The sequence below is a fragment of the Rattus norvegicus genome, chromosome 15, assembly GCF_036323735.1.
Source record: "Rattus norvegicus strain BN/NHsdMcwi chromosome 15, GRCr8, whole genome shotgun sequence".
NCBI lineage: Eukaryota > Metazoa > Chordata > Mammalia > Rodentia > Muridae > Rattus > Rattus norvegicus.
In genome coordinates this window covers 1-22,480 of record NC_086033.1, presented here as the reverse complement: position 1 = coordinate 22,480, position 22,480 = coordinate 1, and the positions used below count along the sequence as shown (strand labels likewise).

The 22,480-nt window shown below is 42.6% G+C and overlaps 1 protein-coding gene across 1 annotated transcript; it reads left to right on the top strand.

The window, feature by feature from the left end:
• Positions 1 to 544: 544 nt before the first annotated feature.
• LOC134482073 (disks large homolog 5-like) lies at positions 545 to 7,887 on the top strand. The gene is made up of 5 exons (XM_063274838.1): positions 545 to 848; positions 1,584 to 1,746; positions 2,898 to 3,029; positions 3,488 to 3,664; positions 7,294 to 7,887. The coding sequence occupies exons 1-5, from the start codon at positions 698 to 700 to the stop codon at positions 7,376 to 7,378; spliced, it is 708 nt and encodes a 235-aa protein (XP_063130908.1). The 5' UTR covers positions 545 to 697; the 3' UTR covers positions 7,379 to 7,887.
• The last annotated feature ends 14,593 nt before the right edge of the window (positions 7,888 to 22,480 follow it).

Below are 22,480 nucleotides of genomic sequence, written 5' to 3'. Positions count from 1 at the left end.
ACTTTTGGGGATTTTAAATTTTCAGAATGTACAGAAAGATTACAATTTGATGTTTGACCTATACCTGAGAAGCTTTTTTGCCAGGAAAAGGGAGTTTCCATTGCATAAAATGGGATGGTAAGGCCAAGATTTCAGGAAAAAACATGGGTGAATATATTGAAACCATGACCCCTCTCAAGGCACAGTCCATGAAACAACGTACTCCAACTTGCATACATTTAAAGGTGTAGGAAAAAAAATATTGGACTCTAGGGAACAGTAAAAATTGTGGGAATTGGATTATATGTCACATGCATGGACCCTGGGTTTATACATTTCAGGGAGAAGAATATCCATCATCCACGGTCTTTAGATCTTTGACTGTTAACAAAGATGTTTTCTCCATTTCAAGCCCGGATACAACTCTCCCTCTCCTCAGCAACTGAGTTGTAATGAAGGAGTGAGAACTCTGAAGCTCTGGAAGGAGAGTGTGCGAATGGGTGTTCCTGGCTCAAAAGTGAGTCTCTGGAAAAGCCACTGCAGAAACTGGCCAGTCTGGTAGAGGTAGTTAGCAAGTAAGCTATGGCATTTCCCAGTGACATCACCGGTAGTGTCTTCCCTGGAAATTCTCTTGTATCCAGGAGACACTAGAATGTTCTGTGATGTCAGCAGTGTTGTGGTGACACCAACTGCCTGAGCGATTTCCCTTCAGTTTCTAATGGGTTCCCGAGGAGGCATGTTCTCCAGGATCCTCAGTCTCTTTCGGAGGGACAATCATATCCATGCAGAGACCAGACCAAGGCAGAGGGAGGCCAGCCCTCCATCACGTTGGAGAAGAAGACGAATGGAAAGGTCCTGGAGGAGGTCAAGTGAGTACTGGGCAGGGCAAGGGGGATTCCTGGAGGAGGTTGGCTTGAGCTGGTCCTTCCAGGAGTAGGACGTATGATTTAGAGCCCCAGTCTTCCTAATGGCTGACCCAGACACAATTTCTGATCATTAGTTTGACAGAAAACCAAGAACTGTTATATGTCAAGGGGCTTTCCTTGGATCTCTTTAACATCATGGGCAGTGTCAAAGAATACCAGGATGAGCCTCTGTAAGAATAACAAAGTGTCTCTCTCAGGATCGGCTGTTGAAGCACTTCATTCTCAGCAGTGTCCTGTAGATTACGTGGGTAATAGATGCCAAGAGGGATACTCTCCTGGTCATATATCAAGGTCTCAGTCACTTTGTCCTTGAACACACAGACTAGGGATTCAAGATGTTAAGCAGCTTGGACTCAAGGACTTACCTGCCTCACATCAGACATTAGCTGAGAAGGTCCTCCAATTCTTCTTGTTTAGGCCAGCTTTAGAATTTCAGCGCCAGAGGAATGGCTTTAGGAGGTGTGGTCTATATCTATGATGGCATATGTCATCATATGGCTCTGATGGTGGGAACAGGGAACTAGCTGAGTTCAGCTTAGAGATAGCTTTCTTGCTCTGTCAGGGATTCACTGTATCTGTAGAACTGTTCATCCTCAGACTTCTGTTTAGAGTAAGCATAGTTTTTCTTGACACTGTGTCCACATATATGCCTGTTCACTGGTGTTTATCTACCTACAGAGTTTGATCAGAAGGCATCATCCCAACCCTCCACAACACCTGTTGAGGAGGAGAGAATGAAGCGTCTGGAGAACCTCAAAATTGCACTCCACAAGATGCAGAAGGAGAGAGATGAACTCAGGAGAATCCTGGCGGATTACCCGGGAAAGAATTTAAATGACAGGTAGTCACAATGCAAGTTCTGTTAAATCCACATGTCCTCACATCGCAGTAGGCTACAACTCCAGGGTGTCCTCATGGTCAAAAGCACTTTCCTGATTGTATCAGAATGTGAAGTTCAGATGGGAATGGGATGGTGGCACAGGCTATTTTAATTCCTACAAACGTAAATCATAGCCTGTGGCCTGATTGAATCACAGTCTGGGAGTGAGGGTAGTAGTGTGTGAGCTCTCATTGTGTGATTTAAGTAGCCTGGACAGGTGTTGGCTTGTGGGAATTTCTAGGTGCTCTGATTATGACCAATCATTGTTGTAATTGACGTGGAGGTGCTTTGGGTTCAATAGGTCCTGTGAAGAACTGGAGGGGCCCAATCCCACTTGGTGCCTCACAGTGTGTGACTGGACTGACAACAGGGTATCATTGGTTTTCTCTGATTTTATTCATTGTATTTGGAGATAATGCCACATCCTTATATTTAATTGGCATTCTAATTGTATTTGAGAGAGAGAGAGAGAGAGAGAGAGAGAGAGAGTGTTTTGTGTGAGTTTGTGTGTGTGTGTATGCATGTGTGAGTGTGTTTGTGTGTATCACTTAAGATCTGGGTATTCTATGTACTGATTTGGCCTGAGAATTATCCTGTGTCAATTTCCATGGCATGATGATGATGAGGGTGAGAGCCTCACTGTGAGCAGTAGAACATTTCACATCTGCTCAGGTGGACGCACATGGGAATCTCCTGGTGCGTGTTATAAATTCTTTTCCCTGTAAATACTGTTCATGTTCCTTTGGGTTTTCATGTAGCAATAGATTCTATGATTGAGAATTGTTACCTAAGAACAGGACAATAGTCTTCATGGGCTTAAGTTGGAGCCTGGATCGTGGCACAGGGTCCTCAAATGTTCATGGCAAGCTAGTCTATTCCTTCAAACCCCCTCAGGGAGCTCAAGCAAATCAGCTCCCTCCTTTTGTTTGCTTGGACTGCTGTGTCCGTGTTCATAATAATAAACTTAATAAATACCAAATGGACCCAGTACCAAGAAGTAAGGGCTTGGCATGTCCTAGGCTGGGGTAGTTCAGGATTCAGTCTGAATTCATGTAATTCTTGAATCCTTCATTCATAATGTTATTTCATCCTTGGACCATGCCTTACCACAGGAACAACTTTGAGTCCGAGATGCTCACGATGCAGCACGAGGAAGTGATGACCGACATGAAGAAAATGAGCGAGCAGGTCAATAGAGCTTTGGTCAAATGTACACACCTCACACTGGAAAATGACTGGTACTGGTGAGTAACTTACAAGGTTGTGACCCCAGCACAGGGCACAGCATGTGTCAGCCCATTCTTATCTTTGAAGTAAAGTGAGGATCAGGCTTTATAGTGTTTAAAGCAGACCAGGAAGCCTGTGTCTAAGGAAGGCTCTAGGACACACAGGACACAGAAAGATTGGCCTCCAAGCGACATTCTAATAAAATGGACAAATAAGCACACATAGGGATTAAGTCCTCTTCTGAGAAAAACTTGAATCAATGGTGTCAGGTTTTTGAGAAGTGCCCTGAGTCTTCTGGAATGTGGCTCTTTTCTCCATTTGACCTGTCTCTAGGTCATGCTCCATGGCTACTGTGGACTTGGACTATAATCTGGGGCTCTCTTTGGATCAGGACCCAAGAAGGAGTAATGGACTTGGAGACGTGGGAGGAAGTTGGAGACTGGCTGGGAGTCACCATTTTTTCTTTGTGTCTCAGCCGCAGCTTCTGCCCCCTCCTAACTGAGTTGTTTGAGCTGAAGAACAATGCCCAGAGAGCACGGCATGAGAACAGGGAGCTTCTATGGGAACAGATTGCACTGGAAGAGTCCATTAAGGAAACAACAAGGATCTGTGGGGAAGCCAGTATGAAAATCCGTGTATCAAGCAGCCTCAGGTAGGATGAATGAAGCATCAAGGGCAGGTTCTCCTGATATCTAAGCATAAACCAAGTCAAACCAGTTTAACCTTCTCCAACTTATCCAGACACTCTCCTAGGTCTCATCCAGTTGTTCATCTCTTTGAACATTTACAAAACTTTCTGTGATGTTAGCTTCATGCAAGAAACTGGAGGATTGACAACCAAATCCTCCTGCTCAACTAGAAAATGCATTTCCTTAAGGGGGATCTGTTGATCACACACTGCACACTTACATGCCATTATGCTAGCGGGATGCCATGTGGTAGCCGTCTTTGTAGTGCACAGAACTGATTAGAGTTCAGTTCAATTGCCAAAAGAATGGCTCCCATTGTCAGTCATGATGGAGCTTGTGGACTTTCTCTCCTTTTCCCTGTACATTGAAAATGGTCCCTTCTGCCTGTCCAAATCGTGGTTTACAGTGACAGAGCTTGAGAAGCAGTTTGTCCGTCCTGTTTTATGTCAGTGTTTTAGTGTTCTTTCCTGTGGCTTATGTCCTGGAGCTGACTGGATGAACAGGGATGTAAGAAAGACTTCTCTCAGGGTGAGGGTTTGTGTGAGATATGTGAGGATAAGAGGGAAATTTTTCTCCAGCTCTCTCAACCTAGTGTGCCCAAGAAGTGCATTCCCTACACAGGTTTACTCTATAAGGGATGGAGAGCAATGTCTAAGCTCTCACTTGACACATTTCCTTTGCCTAATCTGTATTCAGCAACTGTTCTTCCAGCATGATGGCCTCCCCATTCTTTTCTGCTTCTCACTTATGATTTCTGTTTTCTCTCTCTCTCTCTCTCTCTCTCTCTCTCTCTCTCTCTCTCTCTCTCTCTCTCTCTCTCTCTCTCCCTCTCTCCATCTCTCTCTGACTCTGTGTGTGGGGGTGTTTTTTGTGTGTTTGTGGGTACATATATGTGTGATCATGTTTATGACTATGGTGCATATTGTACTTTGGAAGTTGTTTGTTTTAATTGTTTGTGATATGGGGGTCTTATATATGTAAGTGTGTGTATATGTGTGCTTTTTCACATGTGTGTGTGAAGTCATCAAGTTTCTGAACACAGACACATATATATATTTATATATATATTGTATAAGTCTATATGTGCATATTTAGAAACATGTAAAAGTATACACACACACACACACACACACACACACACACACACAAACAAACAAACAAACACTCCGAGAGAGAAAGAAGAAGAGAAAACATAATCTTTCCAATTACATTTTAAACTGTTCTTAATGGGGTCTTGATCACTATTCAAACTATTTACACTGGGAAAACTATTCATAAACATTGATATTACTTGGAGAAAACTTGAATAGGGTACAGGGATGTGAGGAGAGGCTGCTGTGTAAAATCTATATACCTCAGTGTAGAAACTGATGACTCAGAGCTCTTCTGCCTTCTTTGCTCTCGGTGTATAGTAACACTGGAAGGTCATGTGGCTTGTTGTGTCTTCTCAGCATCCTGGTTATGTTAATCGTTACCTGCCACCACTTTCTCTCCAGATTGGCCTAATTGGTTGAATATACCTTGGCTTTGGAGTTTGGCCTGGAATTTGTTAATTGAAAGATTAATTTGCTTAGAGTTGAATCTTCAGGCAGAAGATGTCCAGGAGTTATGCTGAGGTGAAATCACATCTTTGCCTCAGACAGAAACTTAGGCTCAAAATCGTCCAAAGCACTCACCCTGTGTTGTGTTGTGGCAATCTTAACCATTGTTATTCAAAATCATTTGATCTGAGTGAAAATCATCTGTAAGGAGGGTTTAGAACAGTGATGACCCTCAGACATTGCTGGAGGTGTCAAATGGGTAGCCCTGTGAGAAGCCATGTACAACTCTTGTGAAAGTTCAACCTTTTGACACAGCGATTCCAGAACAAGAAGTAGGTGTGAGCAGAGAAACTGTGGCACATTAGTGTTGTAGTGGTTCACCTCAGAGCAGCCATGCAGCAAAATTATCCAGATGTCCACCAGTCAGAAAGTGAAAAGGTACAATGTTGTCCAGCCCTTCCATGGACTGTGGCTGAGTTTGATTATACCTGCCAGCATTTGGCTTTGAATTAGCCTTATCTTACTGGAATTATATCTGATAGCATCCCAGTCCAAGTTTTACCTTGGATTGTGGTTATGGAGATTTCCTAGCTGTTTGTGCTGGTAGTTTGTTTCCCCTGTCAGGTACTGTATGGTAAAGGGACCTCATATTGGAAAATGCAGCTCACTTTGCATGCACTGGGAAACAGTGGGCCAGAGGACTGAAGAGGCTCACCTGCCCCCCCCCCCCCCCAGTGCTCTGTTTCCTGAAATCAGCCTCCTGTGCACAGCCTTGTGACCTTGCTAAGCAGGCTTGGCTAACAGGCCTAGATGTCACATTTCTAATTTCTGATTTTCATGGGAATACACTTTATTGGCTGAGCTGTCTTTAGGCTATGCTCACTGTGTACTTACCCCACTCCAGGTTTTTTTTTTTTATGCCACAATAGTAGACTGGGTGAACCCTTCTATTACCATTAACTGGGAAACTAACCACATTCTGCAAAATACTCTGCTTGTATATGTGAACAAATATATTTGGGTGAGTTCAAAAGTGTGTATGTCTGGGTGTCTGTCTGTCTGTGTCTGTATACATGTATGTCTCCATGGACAATATAATCTTCTAATGACCAGGATGAGGAGAGAATGGAGGAAAGTCTGCAGGACCCCCTGAATCAGCAAAAACTGGTCACTGAGCAAAAGGCCTTGCCTGAGAAGATGCAGCATCATTTCAGTGTCAATGAGAGGATTTGAAAGCACAGGATGAGAGGACCCAAGTAGATTCCCTGTACTTATAAACTGTCTTATTGGGTGTGTGACTTTCTCCATAGTTCTCAGCACCTGTCAGCTAGGAGCAGCTCAGAATATTTTTCTTGTCCATTTTAAAAGAAATTCCGTCCATGAAGTGTATGTGATCCATAGAGATTCTGGATATTGTGTACTGATCCCTCCAGTCTGTGCTCTCTTGTATTATCTGAGCCCAGTGCCTTTAGGTCTCCCCACAAATAGTTTTACGATACACATAAACAAAGGAGTGGTATAGTTTATTTTCTGCATGAGTATCTCCTTTGGACTTCAATGCCTACCCTCGGCAAGATTTCCATGCAGCATATTCTTGCCAAGTATAATATCACTTCAGTGTGCATGTACTTCTTGAGATATTGTTTCTCTGGGTCTTTGCAGATATTGAGGTTGCCATGTGGACCCCAGGCATATTCCTGCACTGGAGGAATAATAATAGTCTTCATTTCAGTGATGGCCAGACTTCCAAGGCCTTCCTATTGTTTTCTAGTTTGTTCATATCTCTCCTCATCTGACATTGAGACATTGCTACATGATATTAAAATATAATGTATACGTATGATTGGAATTATCTGCTGTTCACTGTTTAATTTTTAGCAGTTTTAAAAGCTGGGAAAATATGCAGGCCTGTGGGATCTCTTACCCTTCTCTCTTGGGCATGAGAGAATGACCTCAGATGAAAGATCATCCTGGATTATCCTGCTGAATTGTGCTGCTGTGTATGGGATAAGTGACATGGCAGGTTCTCACCAGGCCTTTTCCACCCCTAGGTCTGAACACTGCAGCAGAAGCTTTCCCAGGGCACAGAGCAGGATTACAGCTCTCAGAGACAGAACTGTCCACCAGGAGCACTGAGGGTGCAAAGATTGACACCACCTCCCACATCTCAGTCCTTGTAACCATACCAATCTTGGGCTAAATTTGAAAGACCTTGAGATGTGGCCTGGAACACGCCTCACGTTTAACCTTTTGACGACTTGTCCATCAACAACCAACCACTCCGAGTGAGGCAGGTCTACATTCATCTTGAGGAGATTTTTACCATCTTACCTGCCGTTCTGCTGTGTTTGCAAGGCCAGCAACAGGCTGGAGTTATATGTTGAAGAATCAGCAGGAATTGAATGCTGACTAATTTACTTGTTATATTTGTTTTTAGTTTGAAGTTTGGTTTTATGCATTTGGTTTTATTTGTTTACGTTTGAAGTTTTGTTATTTATTTGTTAACTTTAGTTTTTTAATTAATATGCTATATTCTTAAGGCTATATACATTGAACTCATTGACTCCCCACTTTAAAATGTTCTCGAATAAATTAATTTTTGCCAATAAATAAAAATGTGACCTTTAACCCTTCACTCACAAGACCGTCCTGAGTCGTGTGTGGTTCTTCCTCCTGTAACAGCACAAGTGTAAGGCAACAGTGGTTTTCTGCAAGTCTCATGCAGCTTAGGCTTCACCATCAGTTCACAGCAGCCAGAGCTGCACAGGAAACTGTGCTCTTGATGTAGACAGTGTATCGTGCTCTGTGGATCCCACATACATGATGAAAATTATCCTTGCTTTATCCCTGTGCTCACAAATTTAGCTTCCTTTATAGTGACAAACAAAGGAGAAACACAAGTATTTCTCTAATACATTAGAGGAAATAAAAACATTCAGTATAGGAATATAAAAAGCGACCAGGACACACAGAGCTGTATGCCTCTGCATTCCTTATAATAAAGCATCGGTTATAACTGCACATTTATTGAATTCCAGCAATTTTGGAGGAACGATATTTTTAAATTTTTTATTAGGTATATTTCTTTACTTACATTTCAAACGTTATTCCCCTTCCTTATTTCCATCCTTAAGCCCCCATTCCCTTCCCTCTCCCTTCCCCATATGTGTATCCCCTATACATCCCCCTTATTGTTCACCACTATTCCCCTGCACTGCCCCTGGAACATTTTCTTTATTGTTCTGTTGGTTTGTTTGTTGTTATTCTTTTTCTCCCATTTTTATTAAATTGGGCATTTCTTATTTACATTTCAAATGTTATTCCTTTTCCTGGTTTCCTGTCCATCAGCCCCCTAACCCCTCCCCTTCCCGTTCTAAATGGGTGTCCCCTCCCTGTCCAACCCCCATTACTGCCCTCTCCAACATTCCCTACGCTGGGGGTTCAACCTTGGTAGTACCAAGGGCTTCTCCTTCCAGTGTTGCCCCAACAATGTTATTTACTGCTACCTACGCAGGGTCAGTCCATGTGTAGTCTTTGGGCAGTGGTTTGGTCCCTGGAAGCTCTGGTTGGTTCTTATGGGGTTGCAAGCCCCTTCAGCTCCTTCAGTCCTTTCCCTAGTTCCTCCAATGGGTGTCCCGTTCTCAGTTCAGTGGTTCGCTTCAGGCATTTGACTCTGTATTTGACATGTTCTGGCTGTGTCTTTCAGGAGAGAGCTATATCCGGTTCATGTCAGCATGCACTTCTTAGCTTCATCCATCTTATCTAGTTTTGGTGGATATATATCCATATCTATATCTATATCTATATCTATATCTATATATCTATATATCTATATATCTATATATCTATATATCTATATATCTATATATCTATATATCTATATATCTATATATCTATATATCTATATCTATATCTATATCTATCTATCTATCATCTATCTATCTATCTATCCATCTATCTATCTATATGGACCACATGTGGGGCAGGCTCTGAATGGCCGTTCCTTCATTCTCTGCCCTAAAATTTTCCTCCCTATCCCCTCCTGTGAATATTTTTGTTCCCCCCTTAAAGAAGGAGTGAAGCATCCACATTTTCGTCATCCTTCTTGAGTTTCATGTGGTTTGTGCCTTAGATCTTGTGTATTTTGAGTATAACTAAGAGGCGAGGATGCAAAAGAATCAAATGGATAGCTTGAGGCCAGAGGTTAGTGGTGAACACCAGAGGGAAAGATCATTCTTCCAGAAAGAATTGGCAGGTTTCTGGTAACTCAGCTTTACCAAACTACTTGTCTTGGGTCCACAGAACTCTCTGAGTTGCCAACACCAAGGTATGTTACGCCTACATACACTGGACAGTGTAGAAGGAGATGTCAAAGCCAGATGTCACATTTACACCTATGTAAATAAAAAACAGAGATCATTTACCCAGAAAGGATTGCATACAGGTAGCCAACGCTAGGATAAATTATGGGAACCTGAATTAACTGACACATGGCCTCCTAGAGTCAGATAAAAGTACCTGCTTGTTTTTATTGATACCCTTTCTGGGTGAGTAGAAGCTCACTACATCGGACTGAAACTGATCATAGAGCAACTAGAAAGCTCTGCTAGGAACTTTCCTCCTAATTTTGCCACTGACTAGGAATGCTGTCCTATAATAGCCCAGCTCTCATGGCCAAAGCCTATGAATAACAGTCAAAGATGTATGAATAGTTTGGAGTCTTTGTTGTGCAGAATTCTGGGTAGGTGGAAATAATGAACAAGACATTAAAGGAGACACTAAGAAAACTCTCATTAGAGTCCAGGAAAGGTGGAAAGGCTCTTTTCTTATTTTGGGACTGCTGTACTCCATACAAGGAGGGATTGAACCCTATAATATTATGTTTAGAATACACGCCCCATTGCTTCTAAGTCTTAGAGATCAGAGGTTGGCAGAATTCTTCAACTATTTTATTCTTGAAATCCTGTCTGTCCAGTTCTCTGTAAAGTCTATTACTTTGACTATCAGAGAGACCCAGTGAACCTCTAAATCTATCTACAATATCCCCTATATTGGACCTGGTGGTAGTGGGCAACGAAAGGACAATGAAAGCAATTTGCAATGAACTTACGTGGCGATGTTTTACACTCTTACAGCTATGAGGTTAGGTGGAATTTTAACATGGATTCCTCACAACTAGGTCAAGAACGTAGAAGCCACAGATGACAATGCCAAATAGACTCCCTCCAGAACTTCTGGACCTATTAAAGTTGAGCTTTCACCTGACCTCAAGCCCTTCCACTCCCTGCCCAACCTCCTGGATCTTACATTTGGCATGAATACAGGATCATGGTCCAAACTCTAACACCCTCAGGCCTGTCCCTGGGACCTCAGGAAGGTGGACACTAGAGAAGTGACGTCTAATGGAACTGCAGAGGACCAATCTCCGTCCACGTTGTCCTTTGCTCACTGATATCTGGTTATTTTTTGGAGAAAGGATTTGGAAGTTTATCATTTGAAGTAGGTGCACAACATTTAAAGTTGTATATTCACTGTGTAACTGGATTAACTATGTTACCAAGATCATTGCAACAGAGGGATGCAAAACAGAGACTTTGTGAGTACACATCCATGAATATATGTAAAGAAAGACACCTTGGAAGGAATGCACAATAAGAAAATGAAATCCAATATCCAATAAATTAAAGGTCTGGAGGGAAATACTGACTTTTGGGAAACAGGAAAACCTAGGAAATGGGAATGTATGTCACAGGAATGGATCTGGGAATAAAATTATTATGCAGAAGAATGTCTTCCATCCCATGTCCCGTGATCTTTCTCCCCATGCCAAGCCCCTGACGCAATCTGCCCTTTCAGAGCATGTAACTACTAATGGAGCAAAGAGAAATCTCTAGCTTTAGAGGGAGGAGATATGGAAAGGGTTCCATTGTGTCACTGGAGAGCCTCCTGGAGATGGCACCTCAGAATCTGGTCACCATAAGGAAAGCTGGTTAGCAGGAGGCCCTGGCAGTTCCCAGTGACGTCATCCAAATGCTCTCCTGTATGGTGGCCTTCTAGAAAGAGTAGCGTAAACTGCAATAAAAGGATACACTTGAAAGTAAAACTTGGAGGAAATGCCCTGGCTTATCTACATTATCACTGTGAACTGTGACATTGCTCTCTTGGCTTCTGTGGCCCGACATGAGGGCTCTGAAGCTATGCTGCCTCCTGTGAACTGTGAATGAGCTTGTGTCACACGAAGCATGTGAATGGAGTGAAAAGACAGTAGGAGGACCTTGTGACACTGCCCTCCCAATGGAGACATGGAAGTGTTGACAATCACAGTGGGTGAGTCTCAAGCTGCACTTTGAGACCCAGCCAGGCTACGTTTCACCTGTCAGCTCACTTCCTGCACATCCACCACAGGCCAAGGGCAGGCTCAGATGAAGCTCTGTTGAAGACAGGTGCTGTCCCTTGTGAGCTGTGTCTCAGGGTATGCGGAAGACCATTCACCCTCCTGTGATGTGGGACATCAGAGTAGTAAGAGGCAGGCAAAGGGGACAGGTCTGTGTTTGTTCTTCTTGGCTACCATAACTACATCTTCCAGGCTAAGGATTTGCTCATGGAAGTCTGCTGTGTCACATGTGTAAAGGCCAAGCTGTCTGAAGTCTCAGTAACACAACTGGCTCCAGGCTGCTTTCTCAGTCACTGGGATTTACACGCAGTCCTTCATACCTTGTCTTCTAGATCCACAAATTCTTGTCTGGCTTCATATGGACAAGGTACTTTATATGTCTTCTTACTAATAGTATGCTTTATAAGTGTGCTTATCCAGGGTGTTTTGTTATATATTTTAAGACTATTTTGAGTAGAATATTTCCCTGATTTCTTTCCCATAGTTGGTTTTTGGTATACAGGAAAGATAATGAGTTTTGTGTGTTATTTTGCATTCTACTACTTTAATGAATGTATTTTCAGCTTTAAGAAACTTAATTTTTTAGAGACAAGTTGTCTCTATTTAGGATCACCTCTAACTAATTCATATTTGTCTTTGCATTTTAAGTATTTCAATCCACATTATTTCATTTTATATTTTCAGATGATTATGAGGGGAATTTTTCCCAGATTTTCTCATGGTATGATTTGGATTGGCATAAAGGAAGGCTAAGAAATTTTGTGTGTTCCCATTGTATTGTGCTTTTATGAATGTATTTATCAGTCTTAAGAGATGGTGATATTGGGGTTGGGGATTTAGCTCCGCGGTAGAGCGCTTGCCTAGCGAGCTGGGTTCGGTCCCCAGCTCCGAAAAAAAAGAAAAGGAAAAAAAAAAGAGAGATGGTGATACATTTTTTAGTTTTAAAAATAGTATCACGTCATCTGCAAATGAAAAGATTTTGACTTCTTCATTTTTCATTTGGGTTACCCAAGTTCACCACCCACCACTGATGCTTATTGTTATTTATTCCACTTTTCCTCTGGGTTTCTCTCTTGTCTCTTTTCATTGTTGCTACTCCCCCCACCCTTTGTCCATCCTTCCCTGCCTCTACCTAGGTCCTTCCATCCTTCTGCCTCCCATGATTATGTTCTTCCCCTTTTAAGTGGGTTCAAGCATCCACAATTTGGCCTTCTGACATGTTACCCTTCGTGTGATCAATGAATTGTATAGTGGGTCTTCTGAACTTTTGGGCTAACATCCATTTGTCACTAAATACATCCCATGTTATGTCTTTTTCGATCTCTGTTACTTCACTATTTTCCAGTTCCATCCCTTTGCCTACAAAGTTCTTGGTGTATTCATCTTTGATACCCGAGTACTGTTCCTCTATTTGAATAGAGCGCACTTTCTATATTAATTCCTCAGTTGAGTTGAGGTCTATCGTGGTTGTTTCCAGCATTTGACTAATATGAGTAAGGCTGCTATGAACATATTCATCCACACGTCCTTGTCATATGTGGATCAGGTGTGAGTATATGCGCTGAAGTGGGTGGTAAAGCTGGGTCTTCAGGTAAAGCTATTTGCATTGTTCCCATTATCCTCCACATTGATATCCAGAGTGGCTATACAGCTAGTAATCACACCAACAATGGAGGAGTGTTCCACTTTCTCTACATCCCAGCCCACTCTGCTGCTGCCTCAGTTTTCTATCTTAGCCATTCTGATTGGTGTAATGAAGGATCTCAGGTTCGTTTTGATTTTCCTTTTTCTGATAACTAAGGATGTTGAACATTTCTTGATGAGTTTCTCAGGCATTGAGATACCTCAGTTGAGAATTCTTGGTTTAGCTCTCTATCCCAGTTTAAAAGTCGGGTTATTTGGTTGTCTGGGAGTTTACCTTTTTGAGTATTTTGTTTATTTTTAATTTTGGCACACTCTCACATGTAGGGTTGGTAAAACTCTTCTCCGAATCTGTAGCTTGCTGATTTGTCCTATTGGCAGTGTCCTTTGCTTTAAAGAAAGTTTTCAGATTGTTGAGATTTCATACATTTACTGTTGATCTTAGAGCCTGACCCTTTGGTATTCTGTTCTGACAACTTTCTCCTGTGCAAATGTGTTCTAGGCCCTTTGTGACACTTTCCCTTCTATTAGCTTCTGCATGTTTGGTTTTATGTGGATTTCTTTGATTCACTTGGATTTGAACTTTGTAGAAAGAGATAGAAATGGATCAATTGGCACTCAACTACATGCAGACCACCAGTTAGGGTAGCATCATTTCTTAAAATGCTTTCTGTTATGTTCAAAGTCCTCAGTCATCAGGGAAATGCAAATCAAAACAACCCTGAGATTCCACCTCACACCAGTCAGAATGGCTGAGACCAAAAACTCAGGTGTTAGCAGATGCTGGTGAGAATGCAGAGAAAGAGGAACACTCCTCCACTGTTGGTAGGATTGCAAACTGGACAACCTCTCTGGAAGTCAGTCTGGAGTTTCTTCAAAAATTGAACATTGCACTGCCTGAGCACCCAGCTATACCTCTCCTGGGCAATACCCAAAAGATGCTCCAACATACAGCAAAAACACATGCTCCACTATGTTCATAGCAGCCGTATTCATAACAGCCAGAAGCTGGGAAAAACCCAGATGCCCTTCAACAGAGGAATGGATACAGAAAATGGGGTACATCTACACAGTGGAGTAGTACTCAGCTATTAGGAACAATGACTTCATGAAAATCTTACAGCAATGGAAGGAACTAGAAAATATGATCCTGAATGAGGTAACCTAATGACAAGAAAACCCACATCATATGCACTCACTGATAAGTGGACATTAGCCACAAATCTCAGATTACCCAAGATGCAATCCACAGACCACATGAAGCTCAAGAAGGATGACCAAAGTGTGGAAGCTTCAGTCCCTCTCAGAAGGGGGAACAAAAATACTCACAGGAGGAAGTGTGGAGATGAAGTCTGGAGCAGAGACTGAGGAAAGGCTACCCAGGGACTGCCCTAACTGGGGATCCAGTCTATATACATCCACCAACCTCAGACAATATTGGTGATGCCAAGAAGTGCGAGCTGACAGGTGCCTGATATAGCTGTCTTCTGAAAGGCACTGCCAGAGCATGACAAATACAGAGGCGAATGTTTGAAGTCAACCATTGAACTGAGAACAATGGAGGAGGCAGAGAAAGGATTGAAGGAGCTGAAGGCGTTTGCAACCCCATAACAACAATAATACCAACCAACTACAGCTCCAAGAGACTAAACCACCATTCAAATGGTACACATGGACAGACCCAGGGCTCCGGCAGCATGTGTAGAATAGGATTGACTTGTTGGGCATCAATGAGAGAAGAAGCCCTTGGTCCTGTGAAGGCTCTATGCCCCAGTGTAGGAGAATGTCAGGGCAGGGTGGCAGGAAGTGTTGGGTGGGGGGGAGAACACCCTCAGAGAAACAGGGTGAGGGGGATGGGGTAGGGGGATATGGGTGTGGAACAGAGAAAGGCTATAACATTTGAATGTAACTAAAAACAAATAAAGAATGAAAAAAATTAAAAGGCATAACAAATGCAAAAGATTGGGGTGCCATTCCATAGTCGTGATGTGTTTCTTCTGTGAGAACATACTGGTTGTCACTTCTCTATGACTGTCTTCTTATTTGAAAGTAAATAATGGGATCATCTGTGGAGTGGTTAGTAAGAAAAAAAGCATTGCCTAACATGAATAGGTCCCTCCAGAGCATATGCTTAATATTCTAGGTATAGAGCAATTAGCTGTGGAGGGGGGATTAAAAACAAAAACCAAACAAAAAACAAGAACGTCAACGATTAACATAAATTTTGAATCCTGGGATTAATGCGTGTGCTGACTTTGATCAGCTTTGTGGATGCTTCTAATAAACACACACGTCCTATCACAGTTCTAGCAGTCGCCAGCAGAGGGAGCTGTGAGGTAGTGTGTGCTTCTTCCTTTCCAAGACACCCCAGTGTGTGCTTCTTCCTTTCCAAGACACCCCATGGCCTCAGGCCTGCATCCAGTGAGCTGGAACTAAGAGCAGCCTGGTTGAAACTCCTGCTGCCATGGCAGATTCCGCAGGAACATTTTCCTTTGCCCACAAGGAGCCTGTGTGGAGGAGACCTCTTGGCGGGGTCCTCAAGGACTCTGCATGTCCTATTCTACAGGGAGAAGCCCAGATAGGTCTTTGAGAAAGGTCAGTGAGTTGTTGGGGGAAGTCTCTGATTGTGTGGCCGAGGGCCTGGAATGGCTGAGATAATGGCTGCTTCCCTGAGGGCAAAGGATAGACCTTCTAGGGCTCTGACCTCCTACTTTATATTTTCACCTGGTGGCTTATTATTCATATTTTCTTAATGGGATACGACTATGGTCTTGGTGAGCATCTTGTCTCTCTGATTCTCATTCAGTTCTTTGTTGTCACAGACTTTTTGAGCTTACTCCAGCCCCTGGGACTTATTCATACCTCCAAATTTCTCTGACTTTTGGGATTTCTAATATTTGTGGCAAACTGAGTGACAAAAGCAATGAATAGCCTGGTGTTCAGTGCATATGGATCTGTGGGTGTATAGATACCATAAGCCTCTAGGATACACTCTAGGAAAGCAGCAGTGTGCTCTTAGGTCCCCTGTGTGACCTCACTTAACTTTGCCAATTTGTGGGCTTCTATTCTGCTGCTCTCAGAAATGGAAACTCCTGGAATAGATGTATAGTGTCCCATTACCTTTGTCATTCTTAGGATATTAGTGGGAGTAAGTTTGATTGAAATATACTCTCAAGAACATTATCCAAATCAGTGCTTCTTGTGTGCTGTCTATATGAAGTACCAAGTTCACAGACAGATCTGCATGAACTTCCCAAAGCCAGCAAATTGGAGCATGAAGAAAGCCCAAGGCATCCATTACCAGCATCCTCAGCACCTGCCCCAGGACAGGGTAAATTGGCTTTGGTGGAAGAAGGGATCTACTGTGATAGCTGGCCCTCATACACCCAGAGAAGAATATACTAGGAGAGTTGGGGAAGGATTGTGGGAGAGAGTAACCGGGTGTCAGGGGGCAGTGAGCAGCTTGCAATGTGAATAAGTAAAATATGTATAAATAAAAAATAAAATAAAGTTCTTTAACAAAATGGGACACCGTGTAATGTTGTAGTAACTCTACTATGTTTACACTAGCTAACACTTTAACAACTAGAGTGACTAGACATGATAAAGTAGGATGCCTCTGTCACTTACAAATACTATTTACACAGCAAAGATAAATGCACGACTTGCAGCCCAAAGATCGATTGTTTCCAGCACATCTATGTGACTCTCCTTCCCTTTATCAGGACTCTGGAGGCCTCTGTTCATCCAGGTCTCACAGATCATCCAAAAGGCAGTCCCTTACCAGCTCTGGTCAAGTGCCCTTGTGCTCTTGGTAGACCTCTGCTCAGGCTGCAGAGGCACTGAAGGGCAGCCTTTTCCATGCGTGGGAAGCCATTATTTCAGCCTTTCCAGACTCTCTGCTACCCAACTGGAGACTTCTGCAGAGGCCTGTCAATCTCAAAACCAGAAGCTTGGGTAATCCAAAACCCTAGGATGCCATCCTGCACTCATGATGTGTTGATTACCTGAGACCATACACGTTAACTCTCTTCTTCATGCCTGTTTTCCTTCTTTGAAAGTAAATAATGTGATCATGTGTGGTGTGGGTGGTATGAGCAAAATCTTTACCATGAAGAATAGGGCCATGAAGAGTGTGGACTTAACATTCTAGGTACAGAGCAAATAGAGGGAATTACCAAAGAAAACAACAGGAATTCTAACAACAATTGCAAAAAAAAGAAGAGAAAAAAGAAAAAAAACTTTATGGGTGCTGGGATTAAAGGCATGTATCAACTCTGACCAGCATTGTAGGTATTTCCAATAAAATATTAAAAAACAAAAAAACCCGATTATTCTTTTAGCAAGTGCAGCAGAGAAGACTGTGAGAGATCATGTGCTGCTACCACCATGCTATGATTCTGTAGCAACAACTTCCTTGGTGATAGGAGCCTGTATGCAGCAGGCCCCTTGGTGGGACTGTCATCTCAAAAAAAGATGCTTCAGTCATCCAAAAGATTGGACTCCAGTATACTTCAGGCCAGGAAAGAAGCCAGCCACCAAGAGTGAAAGAACAAAGGAAAAATTACATTGGAAAAATATGTGCCTTATTTGGAAGAAATGACCCTAAACTTCTGAAGCATCCATCATCTCCACACCTCTGTTTTGAGCTTTGTATAGCGATGTTGTCCAACTCCAGGTGGGAGTCAGAGGCAAAGCCCTTCCCAGAGAAGACAGACGTGTTTTTTGACTCTTATGTCTGTGAGGTTAGGAGGCGTCATAGCACAGATTGAGCTAACCTAGGAGAAGAACACAGAAGCCACAGATGACAATGCCAAATGGACTTTCCCCTGAACTTATGGACCCACTAAAATTGAGGTTTAACCTGACCTCAGGCCCTTCGACTCCCTGCCCATCCTGCTGATTCTTATGTTTGCTAGGAGTAAAGTATCAAGGGGCAACCCCCAATATCCTCATGCCTGGACTTGGAAATTAAGGAAGACAGATATTGGAGAAGTGATGGCTGTCGGGCTACAATGTAGGAACACGCAGTCCAGGTTGACCTTTACTCACTGATGACCAATTTAATTGTCTGGCTATATTTGAGAAAGGGATGATGTCCTACTTAATATGTAAAAGAAGGTATAGAAATTTATGATTTTATATTTACCCTGTAGTTGATCCCCTATATTCCAAAGAGAAGGGAGTTTTTATTGAAAAAAGTAGGATTATTAACATTGACTTTGTGAAATACATGGACGTGTATGTGGAAATAGTACTGGCTATCAAGGAATGCACAATAAGCTAATATTATCCAGGTTTTATAAAATTAAAATTATAGGAGAAATATATTGGCCTCTAGGAAACAGGAAAACTTTGGGAATTGGACTGTATGTATGTGCATCGTCTCAGGTGTAGATTTATTATTGATAGAAATCGTCCTCATTTGTGGTCCCTAGAGATTTAGATACGAACAAAAATCTCTTCTCCAATTCAGGGTTGTAATCAACTCTCCCCATCAAGAGCATTGATGACATCTGATGAAGCAGAGAGAAATATCTAACTCTGGAGGAGAAGTTGCCAAAGGATATTCCCTGGGTCACAGGAGAGGCTGCAGAAAAGGGCCCCATAGAAATTGGTTGCTTTTGGGAGAGCTGGGTAGCAGGTAGGCCATAGAACTTCCCAGTGACATCATCAGTAATGTCTTCCTTGGACAATCTCTTGTATCTAAGAGAGCACTAGAATCTTCTGTGACGTCACCAGTGTTGTGGTGACACAAACTGCCTGTGGGATTCCCTCAGTGCCTTTTGGGTTCACAAACAGGCATGTTTCACCAGCTGCTCAAGCTAGTTCAGAAGGAGAGGGGAGATCAAGGAGAGACCAGACCGAGGCAGAAGAAAGCTGGCCTCCTGTCTTGTAAGTACAGAAGAATGAAATCATTCTGGGGAAGGCACAGTGAGTACTGGGTAGAGTCGGGGAACTTCCTCCAGGAGGTAGGTTTGAGCTGTGCCTTTCAGGAGTCGGCCTTACAAGCAGGAGCCTTGGAATTTGTCAATTGCAGACCAAGAGTCAAGAGTCCTGATGAGTAATTTGACAGAGAGCCAGGAATTGGCAGGCCTGCAGCTTCTTTTCTATGAGCTTTTTAATTTTACTGCCAAGGAATGCCAGGAGGAAGCCCTATGAGGATAACAATGTGCCCATTCATGGTTGGGTGCTGAAGCACTTCATCCTCTAGATTCCTGTAGGTTACTAAGTCTGTGATGACAAGAACAAGGAAGGATGCACCCCCTAGTCATGAATTGAGGTTGCAGACACTTTAAGCTTGAACACACGATTAGGGTTTGATGGTGCTGTGAACTCCAGGATTGACCTGCTCCACGTCTGATATCTGCTGACAATGTCCCAAATCTTTATGTCTGAGGTAGATTCTATCTTTCAGTATGAGGGATCATGTAATAGTGAGTGAGGCTTATGTATGGCAATGGAGGTTGGGAAGAGGGAAATAGCTTAAGAGTCCACATTAGAGATAGCTTTTCTTCTCTTTCAGGGATTCAACAAGTCTCCAGCCTTTCCTCTTCCTCAACCTCCATTTTGAGACTCAGAATGGTCTTTTCTACCCATGGGCTATCCAATATGTACATTCACTTGTGTTTATCTATCTACAGGGTTTATTCAGAAGGCATCATCAGAAAATTTCATCAGTAACCATGATAAGCGTATAAAGAAATTGGAGGAACTAAAATCTGAAATCCAGAAGTGTAAAATCGAGCGGGATGAACTTTCTCGAATCCTGGACCTTTATGTCAATGATGGTTTGAACTACAGGTAGTCATTATGCCCTGTAACCTACTGACTGTCTTGTGCTCTCTCTGCTAAGCCAAGATTTCCTCACATCCAGAAAGTGTTTCACCTCTCATCCTGGACTTTAAGGAGCCTTGGCAGGTGCTGGCCTGTGAGAGAAGCTAGGTGCTGTGTGTTTAGGGTCAACCTCTCTTGTACTTGACCCTGAGCTCCTTGGAGTTGGATTGGATTTTTTCAACAGCTGGAAGGACCTGGTCACACTTGCTGCATCTAAGTGTGTGAATGAAATGCCTGAATGTCCTCACTCTTACTCTGATTTTGGTCATTATACACTGATTCTATGGCACCTTTATGATAAAGTTGGCATTCTAATTATTTTTGTATATGGGTTGGTATGTATGGATGGATGTGAAAGTATTTGTGTGTGTTTTGCTCAGGATCAGGGAGTCTGGGACCTTTGATTGGGTCTGAGGATTTGTTTGATGAACAGTTTGCAGGTCATGATAGTGATGAGTCCGTGGAGGCCGTCATTGATCAACAGAGCACTTTGCTCCTTCTGTTTACCTTGCTGGCACATAGGGCTCTCCTGAGAGGAGGAGGTGTTATGAATCCTCTTCCCTGTAAAAAGTAGTTACGGCCTCTGGGAGTCATGTAACAAGGATTGAGAATCTCTGCTTTCAAAACAAGAGAAATGTCATCACACATCTTTCTGTTGGACCCAAGGCTGTGGCACAGACTGGAGGAAATATCTTATATTTCTTACACAACTGTTCAATTCCTTCATGCTGACCTGACCAGATCTTGAAAGTCGGCTCCCTCCATTTGGTCCCCTGGCTCTGCCGTCCAATGCCCAGGATAATGAGTTTAACCAGCACCAATAGGAAGGAGCAAGTTTGTGTTATATAAATGGGCTTAGGTAGTCCAGAGAACACTCTGATTTCATTTATTTATTTATTTATTTATTTATTTATTTATTTTTCCTGCTTTGAACTTTATTTTCTTTTTTTTTAATATCCAAGGATGGTTTATTGTGACCTAGAAAAGGTCACTGTGGGAATAAATTCTTGGCACTTGTTATTCCCAAAGAAGCAGCTCTCAGACTTTCCCTCCTCCTATACAGAGGGTCTTTATAGGACCATATCTCACCAGCCTTTTAAGGAGCCCTTATTTCAAAACAAATGTGTGCTGATTTGCAGAGAAATATTTTCTATGGGAGAGTGAGGGTTTGAGTCTCACTGTTGTGTTTTTTGCTGTGGTCTTTGAGTTTTCCACTTTCTTCCCTAGCCCCCATTCCTTGAATTTGAATTTTTTATTGGGTATTTTTTATTTACACTTCATCTAATTCTGAACTCATGAGTTCAGACAGTTATTGTTCCTTGGGTCATGTTCTAACACAGGCTGAGTGTTGAATTGCCAATGCTTAAATCCCAACATGAGATGAGAATGATGGATATGCATAAGATGACCAACTGGATAAGTGATGCCATGGAGAAGTACAAGGAGCTCACACAAGAGAACAATTCCTACCGGTGAGTCACTGACAGAAAGGAGACCCCAGCACTAGGCGGGAAATACTTCTGTCCAGCTATGACTTTGAAAAAAGATCTGTGGTCCATGAGAAAACACATGGAAAGATTGTATAGCTGCTGGTCTTCTATCATCCCTCAGAGGGGATTGGCCCTCCACCTGCCAATGGTTTTAGAATACCATGAACACATAAGCACCCATATGCACCATTTCCTCTTCTTTGATGTGCATATACCGTCTTAGTGTCAGGATTTTCTGAAGTACTTTGATTCCCGTGGAGTGCGGACTCGGGATTTGACCTGCCTCTAATTGGTGCTAACATGCAAACTGTGGCTCTAGTCTGGAGATGCCTGGGGATGGGGCCCTTGAAGGGATGATTGTACTTGCAGGAGTCGCAGGCAAACAGAAACTGCCTGGGATTTACCATTATTTGTTTTTGATTCAGCATCAGAAACTTCCACCTCCTGAATGAATGCAATGAATTGAAGAAGAATGTAAGGATTTTGATGAATGAGAACAGAAAACTGCTAGTGGAGCAGACTGAACTGCAAGCATCCTGTGAGGAGGGAAAGAGGTTCTGTGAGGAGGCCAGCAAGACCATGTACACCGCAGATATTGAATCCTTGTGTCCTGTTGCTTTTGAGTAAATCGAATGTATCCTTGTGAATCAAACAGTGATCTCGAACTCGTCACTCTTAAGAACCTTCTTTATTGAAGTGTGATGTAACCATCTGAAATCCCACAGCTCTCAGGCAGAGATGGATCTCTGCATTCTCACAGGGATTGGGCATCACAATGACTTCCCAGTCAGACTGAGATACAAAGAAAATTGTACTTTCAGTGTAGATTGTGTGTCCAACTCTGAATACCAACTTCATGATGAAAAAAAATCAATG

Coding starts and splice junctions, on each gene's coding strand:
- LOC134482073 (XM_063274838.1), top strand. CDS start 698: ATGGGTTCCCGAGGAGGCATGTTCTCCAGGATCCTCAGTCTCTTTCGG. Junction 1,747..2,897: donor GGAAAGAATTTAAATGACAG/GTAGTCACAATG, acceptor GCCTTACCACAG/GAACAACTTTGAGTCCGAGA. Junction 3,665..7,293: donor CGTGTATCAAGCAGCCTCAG/GTAGGATGAATG, acceptor TTCCACCCCTAG/GTCTGAACACTGCAGCAGAA.